This window comes from Opisthocomus hoazin, chromosome 10 (genome assembly GCF_030867145.1).
Source record: "Opisthocomus hoazin isolate bOpiHoa1 chromosome 10, bOpiHoa1.hap1, whole genome shotgun sequence".
Lineage (NCBI taxonomy): Eukaryota > Metazoa > Chordata > Aves > Opisthocomiformes > Opisthocomidae > Opisthocomus > Opisthocomus hoazin.
In genome coordinates, this window is record NC_134423.1 from 11,163,322 (window position 1) to 11,181,386 (window position 18,065).

General features: G+C 37.9%; 1 protein-coding gene across 2 annotated transcripts in view; it reads right to left on the reverse strand.

Moving 5' to 3' along the window:
- Positions 1 to 18,065, reverse strand: part of SCAPER (S-phase cyclin A associated protein in the ER) — a 175,535-nt gene that overhangs the window by 92,300 nt on the left and 65,170 nt on the right. For both annotated transcript variants that reach the window (XM_075431781.1, XM_075431780.1), the window contains exons 17-20: positions 17,827 to 17,969; positions 13,763 to 13,844; positions 12,488 to 12,640; positions 11,186 to 11,293 (exon numbers count right to left, since the gene is read on the reverse strand). In XM_075431781.1, coding sequence (XP_075287896.1) covers positions 11,186 to 11,293; positions 12,488 to 12,640; positions 13,763 to 13,844; positions 17,827 to 17,969 — 486 coding nt within the window. The remainder of the gene's footprint in view (positions 1 to 11,185; positions 11,294 to 12,487; positions 12,641 to 13,762; positions 13,845 to 17,826; positions 17,970 to 18,065) is intronic.

Below are 18,065 nucleotides of genomic sequence, written 5' to 3' on the forward strand. Positions count from 1 at the left end.
TTATCACGGCGGGCAGGCCGACGCCATCCAGGTGTGACACCAGCGTAGCTAACAGCTTGGTGCTGTGGGACAGTCGACACCTGAAGGGAGCTGCTGCTGCTGCATTCTGCTTCAGGGCAGCGTGAAAACATTGATTCCCAACATTTATTCCCATGTTTTATTAAGCTCCTACTAGCTACCTGAAAAACACAAAGGTTTTAAAATCCAATGAATCACACTGAAGAACAGTATACCTGATTCCTTTAAATAATTAAATTAATCCGTAATTTCACTTGCACAGCCATTGGCTGGACAGGTTAAGAGACCGAAAGAGTCACTGCTGTAAGGGTATGGAAGTGAGTGAAGCCAGTGCAGTGTCTAGAAAGTAACCTTATTTCATCTTCCGAAGGCTTTTATTTAAGCAATAATGAAATTATTGAATTTCAGGGGTTTTAATTTCTAATAAAGGCAATCCATTCAAGTCTTCCAGAAAAGTTTTTCAATTTTTTTTAATTTTTATATAAATAAATGCTAACTGCAGTAAGAATTATTAAGACTAATTTACCCTGTTCATAGAGGCATTCTGGGGTCTGTTTTTATGGCAGTGTGAAGGGGCATTATTGGCCTGATTCTGTGCTGTGTTGAGCAGGGTCTGTCTGATAACCACCCCAAATCCTCAGATATTCACAAACCATCAGAGCTTTGGAGACTTTTGGGCATTAAAGGCTCCTTTCTAATGAAAGCTTCTGTTATAAAGATCTGTATTCACACCTAACAAAAACGTTCATTGCAGTTTCAGTTTCTTTGCTAGCGATTTCAATTTTAGCTAGGCAATTTCTCAAAAGCTTTGTTTTAAAGACTTATGTATGACAAAAGACTTCTGTCAGACAAAATCAGCAAAATTACTAACACAATACTTCTTTTGTCAGGACTAAAATAGCACCAGCTGCAACAGTTGTCACATATCAGATTTCTGCCATAATTTTTCATACTTGATAACTCATCTTTTAAGTCGCACAGCTGAGATCAAGTATGTCACAAAACAAGCTATCACCTTTCACGAAGATGGCAGAATCTGCACCACAAAGAACTGCTGGTCTCTACTACGCTCTGACGCACTGCTGCAAAATATGGAAACAAGAACTGAATGCTGATGTGTTTCTTCATGCTCATCAGCATATATTCCTCTATATATCCTTGGATGGTGATGGCTCAGTGACGCATTACAGTGGAAATACTCCTGCTGTTTCTTTCCAGGGTTATTTACATGCATTCACCAAAACTAAAGGTTGTTTTTAACAACCACAAAGCCTACTGTACCTGTTTCTCAGAGGGAGACTGTCTCTTGTTGAAAAAGCTTATGAAACGTAAAAGTACCCTGGTAAATACACACAATCTGACATTTAATGGCATTTTGTATAGACACATCTTGTCATTTGAGATCTTTAAACATAAAGCCATATAGACCTCTAATAATTTTTATACACCACTGAAGACCTTTTCAGAACAACTGAAATAAAATTCCTGTACAAGTTTTTGTACTTCATTTACAAGCAAGGTGATAGGAACTGACATTAAATGCACATGTAAAACTGCAGCCACAACAAAGCAGACGAGATAGAAATGAAGATTATTCCCAAAACATGTCTTTGCTTTTCCTCTCTTTTCCCTCTGTCCTCAACTGTTCTGACATTCAGTCACCGAGAATCCTGAAACTTTCCAAATGCAACAGATGGGCCTCATTGACAACCTACATGAGAAATCCGAGTTGCCAAAACCATTACAGCTACAACTAATAAGGTCACCCATGAAGTCACATTGTTGCTAGTCCTTGCCTAGTCCCGTTCAACTGCCTGAAACAGAAAAATTAGCCACTTCGTATCATGAAGCTGATAATTTTAGTTCACTAATTCCTTCTTATAACCAAGTTTTTCTCTATACACTGAATTATGTGTCTTTTTCTTATGACATTTATATTACAAGGATTACTGCATTCCTATCAATATTCTCTGAAATAAATTTAATTTTTCAGACTCCAGAACACACATAATTGCAAATTTTTTTCCATGAAAAGTGTAACAAATACTACAAAATGCTGAAATGCTATACAGTTGAGTGTGGTCCACTTCACTTTGGATGAGCAAAACTGTACTATAAACTGGATTCTGAACCTCAGTAATCTCTATAAAATACAACAGCTGGAGAAAAAATTTCGTAACTGACACCGCCTTCATACAATACCTACTCACATGACCAATACTCTTGTCCAGCTCCCTCCATTTAATGTCCCGACTACAGCAACCACATCCACGTATCTGACCTTTCAGATTAAATACTGGATGTGTAAGTATTTATCAAACCAGAACACAACTGCAAAATTATTTTCCAACTCAATCTCTTTGACTACGAAGCTTTTGGCTCTCTGTATTACATATAAACTACCATTCACTTCACTACTCAGCAAATATTTAAAGTAACGTTATTCAATTGTGACGTAAAGCATGACAAACAGAATTTTCCTAACTAAATTCCCTTATTCTGAAATTAGGAATGAACATAATACAACTACTTCTTTCCTTTCCCTTTCTTTTTAAGTAAGCTTTGCCTTTTTATGAATTCTGCCTGGGCAAGATCGCATAGGTAGGACAATACTGCAGTACAGCATCTGTATCTGCTCAAGCTGAAAAGAAAAATCACAGCCTGGCATTTCCCACTGTAGGGCAGTCGTAACTGCAGATCCTCTGTTCTCCTGCATGCACATTGCTCCTCACTGGCTCTCACGAAGCACAAGATTCCTCCTAATATCCAGCAGCAACAGCCAGAGAAGGGAGGCTCTGAAATCCCCCGGTCTGAAGCCAGCCAGTTGCTGGCAGGAGCAGCCAGGATCATCACCCAGTATATCAAGTCTTTTCTGCCGCTTTCTGTAAACACTGAAGGGTCCTGTGCCACCACAAAGCACCACTGGAGCGAAACCCTTCTGTCTAGCAACAGGCATGTAAAGGCCTGACCTCTCCAGTGTACAGTCCGTTCCACGCAGCGTGTGACACTGCTTAACTTGCCATGTTTTCAGTACGTATACACTAACCAGTTTGTGTAAGCGGAAAACCCTTCCGGCTACTGGACTTTCACAAAAAACACTGAGCCAAAATTACCTTCCTGGAATCTGAAAAGTTTATAGGGTTTTTTTTCTCTAGTAGTTTTCATTTTCATTCCCTTTTGTATTTCTGGATTCTGTCCAGAACTGAAGCAGAAGTGCCAGAATACCATAAGACTGGTTATTCTTATTATTTTTGCACTCTTTCCAGCCTTGAATCCCCAAATTTGGAAAGAAAAAGCACTCTTATAGGTTTTCTAACCCAATTCTGAAGACCAAGGCAACTTGAAAAATATCTGACTCTAGCTATTTATCTAAACTTTATCTTTTGAACTTCCAAACACTTGTTTTTACTTGCCCTCTCCTATCAGCATTAAAATAACAAACATGAGGAAGATTATAAAGAAATACCTGTAGTAGTTTATATCACATAATAATTGCTGTCATTCATTTACCATTTTAATAAAAAAAAAATTAATAGCAAACTGAATATTTTGTATAAATGTAAGGTACATGAGGAATATATTCTAGCAAATCAATAGGTAACTATTCTGAAACCTACATATATCTTTTGGATTAACATTTTTACCTGTTTCAAAATAAACAATATCCTGTAACTGCAGAAAATAATTTTAAAATGTTTTTGATATTTATTACCACTGTCAGGAATAACAGTTTCTTACTTGTATATCATCACTTAAGGGATATCTTTGCCAAATTTTAAAGACGTTTTTAAGGTTCAATTCTAAATCATGTTACCACAGGAGTATTCGTTCATGATTTTATTACATGTTTCAACAAAACTCCTCAGTATTTTACTTTTTTTCCTCATAGCTAGGACAATATTTGATACGGAAAACAGATGCTGAAGCAGACTGTGAGTTATATCAAATGCAAAAGTCAATTTTCAACATTATAACCAATGAAAGCTTGAAACACAAATGGTCATTAATGCTTAATCATAAAGAGATCAAATGTTTGTGCACAAATACTGTTGTAACACCACAAGTGATGATCCACTGCAAAATAAGGAGAAGATTCAAAATAAGGAAGGTATTTACCTGTTACCATTAATAGGAGTTATTATAAGTGCTTCATATGTGAAGAAACAGGTTATAAAGTAATGGATACGCAAATATTATTTTCTCAAAATCAAGATTTTAATTATTCATATTTCTATGGTAGAATGTACTTTAGAAGATGAGCCTAGAGCATTAAAAAACTTTTATTATCCATTCAAAACTGAAGACGGACCTTTCATGTAAAAGCATTTTTTCCTTCACTTCTTGAAATTAATTAATATTAAATTTTTTAAATGAGGGATTAATACTGCTCTTTAGCACGTCCAACACAATATTTTTACTGCTAATACCAAATGCACTTTTAGTCACCTTGCTTGTCCATAAATTCAATGATACAACAGCCTGCCACTACGATAAATAGCAAATAATATTCAGATATATCTTGGGATTTTTAATATCATTCCTTTTCCTACATGTCACTCCAAAACATGGGAGCAGAAAGAAAGTAAAGCTGTTTCTTCCACAAGAATGAGAATTCTGCGTACTGGGCATGGAAAGCATCACTCCGCAGACTAGGGCAGAAAGCTGGAAGGCACTGACTTTACCATCTGGCTGCAAGGGCAAGCAAAAGAAACAGGGAAATGAGAGTGCAGCTGGCCCTGCCAGCAGTAGTTTTTCTTACTGGCTGTGAATATTCAAGATATCCAAGCTAAAAGGAGGAAGGGTGCAGCTGTTGGCGATGATCTATCACAATTAAAGACACAGCCAATAAACAATTAATCATGTGCATTTTTGCCAAGAAAAACAACACTTTGTAATATATTGAAGGTAAGAAGCTCGTGCTGCATAAAGTAGGAAAAACTAGAATTGATCTATAGAGTACTGCCAGACCTTCTGCAAACTGCATCATGGATTAAACTTCATAATTACATGCTCGTTCAGGACAGCTTCTTCTGGGACAAGTGAATTCACCGCAGAATTACAAGGCCAGCGTTCCTGTGCTGAAACGACCACAGGTATGCAACAGATATGAAACCTCCATAAACAAAAATGGACCATAGATGCTTGGTCTAGTTCCATTCCTCTAGCAACACACAACTCCTCTAAAAAAATCCTGTCTTCCAAGAAAAAAAAAAAAAAAAAAGATACTTTTTTTTTTATTAGCGCAAACTCAACCGGAACCTGAGGCTTTACTGGGGTGGGGAGTTCTTGTTCGTAGGTGATTTACAGATTGCTTCCGCTGGGCAATAGAGAAGAAAAATGGGCTACTGTTGGAAAACTAGGATCAGATGCCAAGAAATAAAGATGAATTTACAATGAAGGCTATATTCCGTAACTCTGTGGATAAAAGAAATAAGAATACTGTTCAACATATGACCAAACCATGTGTACCACTGTATTACCCCAAAATTACTTCAGATTTTACGCACCACCAGAGCTGAATCAGGATCATCTCCTTGTATTGTCGTGCTCATAACTGACCATTCAAATGTTCAAAAGAGACTGCCGTGCAAACACACACCAGAATAAGGCTGAGGCTGCAAACCTTAGGCTTGGAGTTCATAATCGAAAGAAATCACTCACACGAAAGCCTTAGTCCAGAGCCTTGAATAATCAAACACAAATGCTTAAAACTGAATGCTAAGCACTTTCATTAGAGTCAAAATCAGAATAAAGATGGCTAAAAAACCCCTTGACAACACAATACAAATAGATACGTAACACACACATGAATGTTCAAGAACAAAAAGAGAAATATTCGTCTTGCACAACAATTTTTAAAAGACCACACACCCACAGGTATGAATACTTCAAACTCCTCTACTAGATGAAATGAAAAAACTGTTCATCTGTCGTGTTATTATTTTTCATTTTGCTTAATCACGCCTTTTAGATGGGTTACAAAAGGAGTTCACAGGATAGTAATCTTCATTTAAATAGAAGAACTTGAAAACACTCTGATGCAGAAAGGAAAACGAAAAGCATTTTTCCCAATACTGCTAAAGTTGAAGCAATAAAACAATACTCATACATAATATAATTTTAATTAAAACAGTGAATTTAAAAAAAAAAAAAGGCAAAATTCAGGCATCATTGTTTCTCCAGAAAAGGAAAAGAGGAAAAGTCAGGCATGAAGAGATTCCCACATCTCTTTCCCTCAGTAATTTCCTCTGTCAGAAATAATGAAAGCAGCACACAACTTGGAGAAAACAGCTTGGTTTCTTAAAGAAAAACAACCCTCACCCCTAAAAAGCCTTAAGAAATTCAAACTCATATGAACATGAGCCTCGCTTGTGTGTTGTGCGAGCTATAAACCTCACAGGGCTGGACCAGAGCTCGTACCAGCAGAACCCTGCTCTCATGGGCAGCCTCTCGCCGCGTCCCGGCGGCAGCGCAGCCCTGCCAGGGGAGCGCTGCCTGCACCAGGGGAACTTGTCAGCAGGGTTCTGCATGCTGTAAATCAGAGCCCGCTGCAATCTGGACAGACTTACGCCAGAAAAGGCTTCCACTGCAACCCCAGCCAACTTAACAACCACACTACAGAGCACACTTTAATCACTGACGATCATCATCTTTTTTTTCCAAAGGGAATGCGGGTGGGCTCAGCCAACCATGTTTTTCTATAAATCCCCACATTTTAGTGCTGTCAGTCTTCAGACAACAACCACCTCTTTGGTCCATCATGGGATTATATTTTCATTTGATCTAAATATATCTCTAAGAAGATCGCTGTTTCATTTATATCATGACAGTAGTGTCAGTTTTCTTCCCTGATAAAAAAGCGCACATTTTTCAGACATGCAAACAATGGTTCATTAATATTCCTCCGTCCTGCTTTGGAACACATAAAATTCTAGCATGCACCTTATATAAATTAACCAAATGTCTGCCAAGTTATCTATTTCATATGTTTTTTAGAAGTGCCCTTCAGTTATTGGAAACCTTCATAGAGTGCAAGGAGCGATGTGATTTATACTCTAAAAGCACCTTTTAACCATTCTATTCAAGTGACAGGAGATGCAGACAAGAGATAGGACAACGGTTCAAAGAAGGAAGCCACACGGATTACTGGTTACGTGTATTTCTCAAAGCAAACTTGACTAGACAAGAAAGGCAAAGAAAACAGAGGGGAAGCAGAGGGGCACAAAAATGAATAAATAATCTAGGAGCTACAGGTGGGAGCAAAGGTCTACCAGGTCCTCATAGAGAGCCCCCAGTCTAACGAAGCCCCCACGTGCTGCCCTACGGCCTTGCAGCAGGCACCTTCGCAGCAATGGCCTTTGTGTCACAAGCCCTTAGTGTCCCCCAGGCTCCGACTCAGCAGAACAATCAGCTGTAACTTCAAACACACGAACTGATTCCAGTGCAGCCAATGGAACCAAATTTCATACCTTGTTTACATCTTCCGCTGACCTGAAAGCACTAAGACTGCTAAGGCAGGGGACAGAGAAGCAACAGCACAGAGAACAGCAGCGTGAAAAGAAAGGAAAGCTGTCCGTCTGACGGCAGAAGACGTGCATTTAAGCGGAGAGGGAAAATGTAGACAGAACATCGTCACTGCACTGAAAATAATGGTGAAATGATCTGGGAGAGGGATAGCATTGCAAGTTTCAGAAACACAGCAAAGGGAAGACGACTTTTAGCCTGAAGCCTACCCTGCTGAAAGAGTTTTGCCATCTACATGGATGAATGTATTTATAAGAGACCAGACAAAAGAAAAGTGGAAAAGGAAGTAAAAAAAGTGAACAGAACTTCATTTGCTTTCACATAATAACCACTGTTTCAAAATCAGTATTTTTGTTTTAACAGTAATCTACATCCTTTTCAGCTGAAGACCAGTAAATACCGAAACGAAGAAAATCCAGACAGCTGAGATGAAACGAAGCTGTCACACAACCTTACAAATAACTTCATGCTTTTACATCTTCAGGATCTTCATTCAGAACAAAACTATTTCCTCTGTGAGCTTCACCGAATACATCCATCTACAAGTGAGTTAATCTTACTGATGATCTAATACCAGCTGTCAACTCTTGCACAATATATGCTGGAATTAAGCACAATATATGCTTAATTAATTCCAGAACAATAGAAAACTGCTCCAACATGAAGTCTACTTTTATCTCCGAAAACATTTGTAAAATTACAGACCCTATAGATACTATAGCAAAGGGAAAAAAATTAAATATAACAGTTTCTTTTTATATCTGGAAAGATCAACTGCTAGCATCCACCTGGCTCAGAGAAATTAGTGTCACTGATCATTCAATACAGCTTTTAAGTTTCTGCTTACAGTCAAAGCACCCAACAAAATCATGACTGTACGAAGACATGTTACAAATCACTTTCTTAAGTGATTTCTCCAAAGTCTTACAGAGATACTTAAATCTTACCTTCTGTGATACCAATACGATCAAAATAAACATATTTTAAGTCCTCCTGTGATTTCTCAAGCAATAATAAAGAAATTCTATGGTCAGATTACAATTAAAAAAAAAGCTTTCTTTCTAGGCAGCTACCTATTATACTTCATAGGCTTAACACAAAATGAGTCAAAGATCAAGAGTAAGTTATCTGAGATGTCAAGTGCATCAGGTTAAAGGTGAAATTTCATTAGGTCAAAGGTGATATAAATAAAATCTTTTATGTCAAAGAAGAAGGGTCACAGACAAGACATATATAATCTAACGACATCACAGATGACAAGTAATAACTTTAAGTAGTACAAATGTATTCTCACTACAGATACCTTCACTGACTAAAAAAACTGAAAACAGCAATGAATGAGTAACTACGCATATTATAATGCTTCCTTGGAATACAGTTTTACTTCTATATAATACTTTGGAAATTTTTTCTCAGGTACTTCAAAACTTAAAGTCATTGAATGCTTTAATTGTGGGGGAGGCAAAGTTTGGCACTAACTATGCATGCTGAAGAGGTACACAAAGCAGACTGCTCTGATAAACGAAACTGCTTTTCTGCTTTATACTGACCATATCTCTAGCATGTATATCATATTACTGCTCTCTGAAAAAAAAAAAACAAACAACCCACAACAAAAATACCCCCAAGAACCCAAAGAAAACCAGAGAGGGCCTCAGGCCAAGGAAACTTCAGATTACAATAGTATAGTTCAGAATTGTATACTTGGACTAATGAAAATCTAGCTATAATTAATACATTAATTATCTTATAATGGAAGTATCCACATGCTGCCAGAATGCCAAATACTATGCACCACCTTGATTAAGGATATTTAAACCTGCTATTGTAATCCTCTAGCTGTCCATTCAGCTAAAACTGCTCTCTCCTTTTGCTCCCGCATTAAGCACATGTTTAAGAAATCCCATACATTTAGCCTTCATCTTGATCTGAAGTTCACATTGCAAGGTTGTGCTGCAGAACTCTGGATGTCAGCACACGATGTCGGACACCACAAACCTGAGGAGACAGACCTGTGCCCTCCAGTGGAACCTCTTTCTCACCAGCAGGGCACAAACGCAGCTGGGCCCTCACCATCCCTTCTTCTGGAAGCCGGAACTGTTAAACTATCAACTCAGATGTTGTGAATCGCGTCTAACACCCAGACAAAAGGAAATCTAGTTCATTCGTTTCCTCCATCTGCTTCTGAGACAGCTGCCCAGCAAGAACCATAGTTCAACTATCAGTGGCTAGAGATACAAGCACAGGCTAGAGAGATGCGAGGAAATGTCAATACTACAGACTGCCCACACTTTGGTGCGTGTACCAACACCAAAGATTCTGGGAAATCTCACAGCTTATATTTCTAGGAAAATGGATACTGTATGAAGCCTTCTCCCATCTATCCCATTAGGTAAACCTGGCATCTAAAACCAAATCCAAATCCACACAACTCCCACTAACCACTGTAAAAGAGGAAAAGAAACTGCAAAGATAGTTTCTGTGCTTTTGTTACAGTTAGGAAGAGGCAGGCAAACTGCAACTCAGCAAAAATTTATTCCTCCAGACTACTGTATCTCTCCAATTTTCTTTTTCTGTTTTTCCAGTGATAATCACCTCTGTGGATTTCAGTACCTCAGAGACTTAACTCTCCAGAGCTTTTTAAAAGGAAAAGATATTACTACTGGATGTAAGAAGCTGTAAACAAAAAGAAGATTTCAACAAATAACACTAGGCACAAGAACGGTACAGGAAAGACGGAGACAGCCAAAAATTAGAAGCACTGATCAGTCTCATTTGAATTCTCTTGGCTGGAAACAGATTTCTGAACACAATGAAGTTAGATCTGATTCAGCTCTGCAGAACTGGCGTGCACAGTATTTCTTCCCAACATCTGACAGGTGTAACACACGGGCATTCACAAATCTTTTGGGTAAGACAGAACTCAAAAGTCTTACTGTCAGAATCTGTCTCATAGAAAAGGGCTTGACTTAACACTGTCGTTCAATTCAGGCAGCAGCTACAAGAAATTAAATCGGACAACCATTCAGAAGTCTTTTCTTTGAAACAGCATAGTTTCTTGATTTCGTATAAAACGTCCTCAGTGCTTCCTAAAAATCACCCTAAGCGCCAATTCTTCTAAAAAAGCTACTGAAAAAACTAATTGTTGTTCTTTCTAGAAATGCTAATATTTGCAAAGCGTTTTCAGTCTTATGTGTTAAAGTAATTTAGCACTGCAGTTTTCAGCATTATTGACCTTGATGCAACGGACAGCACAGCTGATAACCTGAAAAAGGACTAAGATATTTTAAGCAACAAGAAGGAACAAAAAGTGAAATGCAGACACCTGCAAACAGATCTGATTTTTATGATGAAAAGATAAATATAGTGAGATGGAAAATGCCTTCGGACCAATAGAAAAGCAGTTAGTCACATTTTATACACAATCTATTTCAAATGGCAATTGCCTGAAGTATTTGAACCCACTGTTTCTTTTGTTCCTTTTCATTGGTAGTCTACATTCAAAAAGGCACTATTATTCCCATGCTAACACAAATATTCTTGTTAAATTCCTCTGTAAGAATTTTCAAGACCTTCTTAGGCTACTCAGCTGGATGGCATTTAAAACTAGAAGTAATATAGAAAAAAATATTACAAAACTTACCACTTCTTCATCTGAAAGCTCTCGTCCTTGTATACTGCTGTTTTCTCTCACAGCTTGTTGGTGTTTTTTCCCTTTAATGTGGCTAAAAAGGTACACTTCTGACGATATCTGTAACGACAATGACTTAATAGCAATTTTTTTCCTTGGTAATTCAGTACTCTATAAATAACAGTATTTTAAATACAATATAAAATACGCCAGTTTGTCAGGAGTGCGTTCAGAATTTCAAGCACAGTACTTTATTCCTCAACCTAGTTTTTACATGACCATCTTTTATGGAGGATTTAAAGAGTAAATTACATGATGATTTGCTAGCCAGCAGCATAATACCAGATTAAAAAATTTCTTGGCTTCTCATCTCATTTTGACTTCAATCTAACTTCATACTCCGGACTTCCAATCTGAAATGCATGGTCAGTGAATATACAAGACTCCAGTTGGCTGAACCTGAGTTTCTGCTCCAGCATTGCCTGAAGTGATCCTGTGCAATCTTCTTTAATTCAGCAATTAAAGAGAAATAATGCTTAGTAGGATACGAAGATTCAATAATGCAAAGTCTTTGCAAATCAGTAAAACCAGTTATCAACAAGAACAGACCTCCCTGCTTCCTACACAATGAGGGTATGGCTTCCTCTTGCCCACTGTTCCTGGGACCTAGGGAAGGTGGACACAACAACAGATACCCTGTTGAGACTGGAGGTCTGCCTAGCAAAGCATGTGGCTTCGAACAGCGACCAGAAAATCAGATACCTAAGGAAAACTAAAAGAAACAAAGCGAACACTGATTCTCTCCTTCAATATTTCTAAGCCTCCAACGAAACTCACTTCAAGAACTTCTTGAGCTTGATGTGGTTTCTCTGTATCTAGTAACCTTCAGTGAATTTCAAGCCAATGAGACTTGTCCAATCATCCACTGACTCGAATATCCACAGGATCTCATAACAAGGTCTTCACAGCTTGGCTACCTGCTATGTAAAGAACTACATTCTTCACCACTTCAAATCTAACTTTTAAGGACCTTCACTTCACACTCCCTATTTCTTGCTTTTCTTAGCAGAGACAGCTAACAACCAAGTACTGTCCACACTCCCCATTCCACCTACAACTCCACAGTTCTTTCAGATTTTCCCTAAACCACCTGCTTTATAGATAGAAGAATCCAAAATAAGGGTCACTTGACAAGAGCAGAGCGGGGGACACAGCAGATGTGCAGTGCTCTCATCTGTGAATGAAGCGTAATTTGTAGCTTCGAGGCTTAGGTTGGCCTTGCAATTCTGCCAGCACTCCCTCTGCTCAACTTACCATTACACTGCATAACGAGCACTGCTTTTTTCGTTCGTATGGTGTCAGTTTTGGTGCATAATCAGTATTAGCATGTCTTCCGCTGCTTAATTCAGCTGCTTTCTCTTTTCTTTGTTCAATTTGTTCCATGTGCCTTCTAATACTTTCATCGTGCTGAATGGAAAATAATCAAAGCAACAAAGAAAAAACACACTGAATCACAACAAATGGAATTACACTGTGCAAAGAAATACCGGGAATTACCAAATCTTGTACAGTTAGGATAAACTTCTGTTAAATTCAAACTGTATTTTGTTTCTGAAAGGCATTAGAAGTCACCACACACCACAGACATTTTAACGTTATGCTATCGTTTAAAAAACAATCAGCACTATTTTTGTTTTATGGGTGATTATCAACTAACAATCCATTGCAAATCCTTCTGTAAATGTTTTTGTTACATTGAACATCTCAGTTCTGTTTTGTTCTTAATGAAACACTCCAGTACAGAACACAACTTTCAATTCTACAAATATGTAACTTATGTAGTGCTGTTCTTACTGATAAATACAAAATCAAAACCTACAAATTACAGTAAAAGAAATTACTTGTTATTTCTTGGCAGTAGCACTGGGTTTTTTCAGCGGGTTTTCATACCTAACCTTCATGAGAATGGAACAAACTCTTAAACTATTATTTAAAATCAGAGGCTGGGGTATGAGGCTGTATTTAGTAACAAAACTGCATTTTACAAGTAAATGTAGCTACAGTGCTTCAGACTGGGATCAGAACAAAGAATAACACTGAAATGAAAAATTGTTTGTACGTATACATAAAACATCCTAGACGGGCTTGATCCTTACACCTATTTTATGAAATAACTGCAGTCCTTCATGAAACAAATGGAAGCAGCCTGCCACACTTGATGGCATCAATATCAATACCTTTAGACAGCACCTTGTGTGACTGTTTGGTGAATTGATTTTCCTTATGGTTTAATTAAAATTTACTTTGACTTCTCTTGGAAAGTACAGGTTTACTTGTTCTCACATTCAAAGGTTTGAAATTAGTGAATTCCATAGAGCTCAGTCTTGTTCTTTCCAAACTATACAGTGTGTTTATACAGCAAGGTCCTCTTCTTAATGCAAAAGCCTAACTAAAAATCTCTTAAAAAGGTATGTAATTCCCTGTACAGTGCACTGTAACATCTTCACCAAATCAAACATACATACAGAGATAATTTTGCAGAAATTCTACATTGTTGATGTATTTTTCAACAAAAGTAGCTTTTTATACCTTCAGCTGAATCTTCTTCTGCAGTTCTTCCATGGCTTCTTGTTGAGCTGCAGTAAGAGCTGCCAGTCGCTCCTCTCGATCTCTAACCAAAAGATAGTAAGTATAGGGAAAACTTGTAATAATGTAAGGCATGGACAGTATTGACTAATTTCTGTTTGAAGTCTAGAACAATCATCCCAAAAACGCAGCTGAAGATGGCTCAGTAGAAAAGAAAGACAACAGAAAGCAACTTAGTTAACAGAGAACACAGATGCTTTAATTTCAGTGATTTAATTCAGGCAGACACTTGAACCTTCGTGGCAGAACCTGGACCGTACCTCAGTCCAAACCAGAGCAATGACAGTAAACACGACGCTGCAAAACAGTGATGAATGTGATACCTTGCCACCATGAGCATTCTCCAGCCAACAGCTACTGTCAGCGACCCAAAGGGGAGGCGTACAACGGCAAATCAAATTAAAACCAAACATCAGTGAGGGCACTGTGTTTTATAAAAATGATAATCTCTGGAAGTTTGAATATATAAACTTGCAGATTTGAAACTCTGACCAACATCAAATGATACTGCAGGTATCAGTAGGAGTGACAAACTGATGCTCTAGAATCCTGCAATTCTAAATGTTGAATATACCAAAGGACAGCAACAAGATTAGGCTTTTACCTTACTGTCACCTTCTGCACATAACTGCAGCCAGGACGTAATTTGTGCACTGAACCTGTCTGCCCTACATCCCTCTTCCGAAAACTGAATCATGCCTCAAACTTCACTTGTCCTTTTCACTGTTAGCAACTCTCCTTCCCTCGCCCAGAAACGTGCTGAAGCACAGGGTGTCGTGCGTGTGGATGTCAGTGAGAGCCTGGGAATCCCCTAAGCATCATCCTACTGAAGAGATTAAGACTTTTTTTCTGTCTGAGAAAAGAACAAGATGTATAATTTGATCTGTTACTACAACTATTAAATGGAAACCTGCAGACAACAGTTTCATCAGTAACAACTTCCTAGTGATCAGTAAGCCAAGGGAGCTATTAAACCCTCACAAGGAAGCAAGCCAGCCACTCGTGCTGTTTGTACAAAATAAAAAAAAAAAATTGGGATGGGAGAGAAGCACTTGCAGAAGTCCGGCAGCTGTGAACGGCCAAAAGAAGTAACGAAAGCTTTGAGTAAAACGGAGCAATGAAGAAGCCACTCAAAGTCATTAGCCGTCTTTTTAAAAGGCATTCTAAAATTAAAGTAGTTTGAGTGATAAAACTAGAAAGGATAACATAAAGAGTATTATGCAAACCACAGTGGTTTGTGTTTTGTGTGGATTTCTAGGGGTTTTTTTGTTTGTTTGGGTTTTTTAACTCATAGAAAAAACCAAAACCATTTCAGTAAAAGTAGACGGCTCAGATAAAGCAACTTTTTAAAACAAAAAGCCACAGAAGATATAAAAGTAGACAGGAAAGACGATGGGGGCAGAAGCAAGTCTAACGATAAACACCACGCACAACTGTTCTTTCAGAAAGTATAAGTGAACTCTTCCAGTCACTGGGGGGGTGGGGGAAGAAGAGATGATGGATGAGAAACATTAGGTAGTTTATGTGCTATCTCCCCTGAGGTATATAAAGAAAGACTGAACTACAGTCTTTGTTTTTTTTGTTTTGAAGAGCTCCTGACTCACACTATGAGCTGAAACAAATCACAACTAACATGACCCAAACCCAAAGCTTGCTTTAGCTATTTCTTTCAGTATGCGTTTTAAAATTGTTGTTTAATCCTACAAACTAGGACAAATTAATATCATTGCATACTTTGGATTAGTAATATTTGAACCAAAATTCTAAAATTTCTGTTTATAGACCATCAGCATTATTCTTGTAGAAGCCCTTCTGAAAAGCATGTTTTTTACATGATTAGGTTACATTATGCAGTTTTATGATTTCTATTGACAAGAACAAAATTTTCCATATTATGGATTTCAACTCTCTGGAATATAAAATACTCTGAAATTACATCTGAAACTCTACTGGAATCAAGTTAATGTACCGTAAAGGCAGAGAGGCTTTTAAAGTCAGTTTTAAGTATGCTATTCCTTTCATACAGATGCTTTAATCACCACCAGATGCATACAGTAAAGTTTATACTGAAGAATTACTCATTCCAGCAAGTATTAAATCTTCAGGATAAGAGGCAAATCCTAGCAGCAGGAAAAAAACCCCAAGAAAACAAACCACCAAACGATACCCCTGAGGTTCCACCAAAACGTGCCAAAGTCCAAGATGGAAGGGACAGTGCAGCCAGCTTCCCGTCAAGCTCAGCTTTGTTAGCTTCGGAACCAAGACACTTTGAATCCTCCTCAAATTCTACTATGTTAGAGAAACCTCAGAACTGTTATTAAGGAGATGCAAAGACTTAACACAATCACCAGATTGTAGGGCACCACACATACATTCTTTCCTACTCTTTCCCCAAATTATTAAAAAAAACACCAAAAAACAACAACAACAACAAAAAAAAAAAACGGAAAAAAAATCTCTCTTACACAATCAGCATCTGGCAAAGAAAAACAAATGCAAGCACGATAGTGCAGTATCAAATACAAAGCATTTGAAAAGCCAGTGCTATAGTAGCAAGTACAGAGGAAGTTTGCTGAAACACAGTACTAACAGCAGCCAAATGGAAACTGCTGTCCTGCACAGGTCACAATAAAAGAAGTGGGGTCCAACAAACAAAAGTGACAGATTTAAAACTGATTAAACAAAAAGAGCAAAGTATTACACGCCTTGAGCCTTCACCCAAGTTCTAACTTTATTAGACCTCAGAAGGCAAAGATGTCAATGGGACAATTATCTCACATTTGCTTACTGTGAGTTTCCTCGAATTTCAGAAAGACTTAAGAAACCCTAGACATGCAGTGTCCCATCTTCCAAAACAGCATAACCCAAATTCTCCCTGTTAGTCCTAATCTTCCTCAAGTGTCTGTGAATGAGAACAACATCCTGAAGGATCCCTTCCAACTCACTCTATCTCATTGCGACTTTGGGTCAATGTATTGAGGAAAGGTCCACGAAGTCCTCAGCAAGGCCACACAGATCCTGTCCACGATTTATTAGATTTAAACATCTAATTGAAAGCTGAATCTCTTAATGATGTCAAGCTTGAATTACTCGTGATTTTGCAACATGAAAGAAGGTGATCAATACATTTCTGAATATCTTACTTGGAAGAAAAAAAAAGAACTCCTCATGACAGTTTTGAAGAAAACAAGCTGTGAAAATAAAACTGTTTAAAGAATCATTAGTGAACACATCATAGAAAAAAATGTAACTTCTATTTAGGTTTTATGGAATGCTTATGGCAGTGGAACTGCAGGGAAAGAAGGGAATAACAGGAGGTGAATACAAACAGAATTTGGCAAACTAAACAATAAGCAGAGAGCAGCTTTCCTGAATCAGACTTCAAAGCAGAACTCTGTCACAAACCACAATGCCACCCAACACTCATTCTCTGTGCACCGCATGTTTCGCTCAACAGAAAGAGAGGAGCCCATATGAAAATCCCTTTGTGAACTACTGATTATGGGCAAAAAAACCATAAAACACGTAGTTCACAGGCAGCAGAATTAATGAAGCCTGATTTCCTGGCTTTGGCCTTCACAAATGTAATCTCTGGTGTCTACAACAAGGTGAACTCAAATTGATGCCAGTAAGTCCAAAAGTTACTGGAGAGTGGAGGAAATGGGGAACACAGAGGCATTAATCTTGCTTCCTTTGAAAACTAAGCTAAAATATGAAAAAGGCAAATTATTAAAAGGTCTTGTTAGCAATAAAACTAACATGAATATAATAAAATACAGCCTTGCATGTTATCTTGCGCACGTATCTAAGGAATACAAAAATCTACTACAGAATTTATTATTCACTCGATTTCTTCTTTCAAATCGTTCACCAAGAAAATTTATTAATGTTACTTTTTCAATTATGAAGCCTGAAGAGCTAAGCAGGTACTGTTATAGAGAGGCTGCAGTTTGCTGGAAAGGATAACAGTGAAGGGTGGGGAACCAACAAAATTATTGCGAAGTTACCTGGCCCTCTCCCGTGCCGCATCTTCCCGTGCTTTTTCTTTCTCTTGTCTCTGCTGTTCAATCCGTGCTTCCTGTTCTTTCCTCTTCATCAGCAGCTCCTCCACACGGGCTTGCCGTTCTGCTTCGAGGGCTCTTTTGCGCTCCTGGTCATAGAAAAATAAATTTTAACTTTTCTTTCAGGAAAAAACAAAAAAAGGAATTAACAGAAAGTGTATTTTAACACCTGCTTATAGAATTAT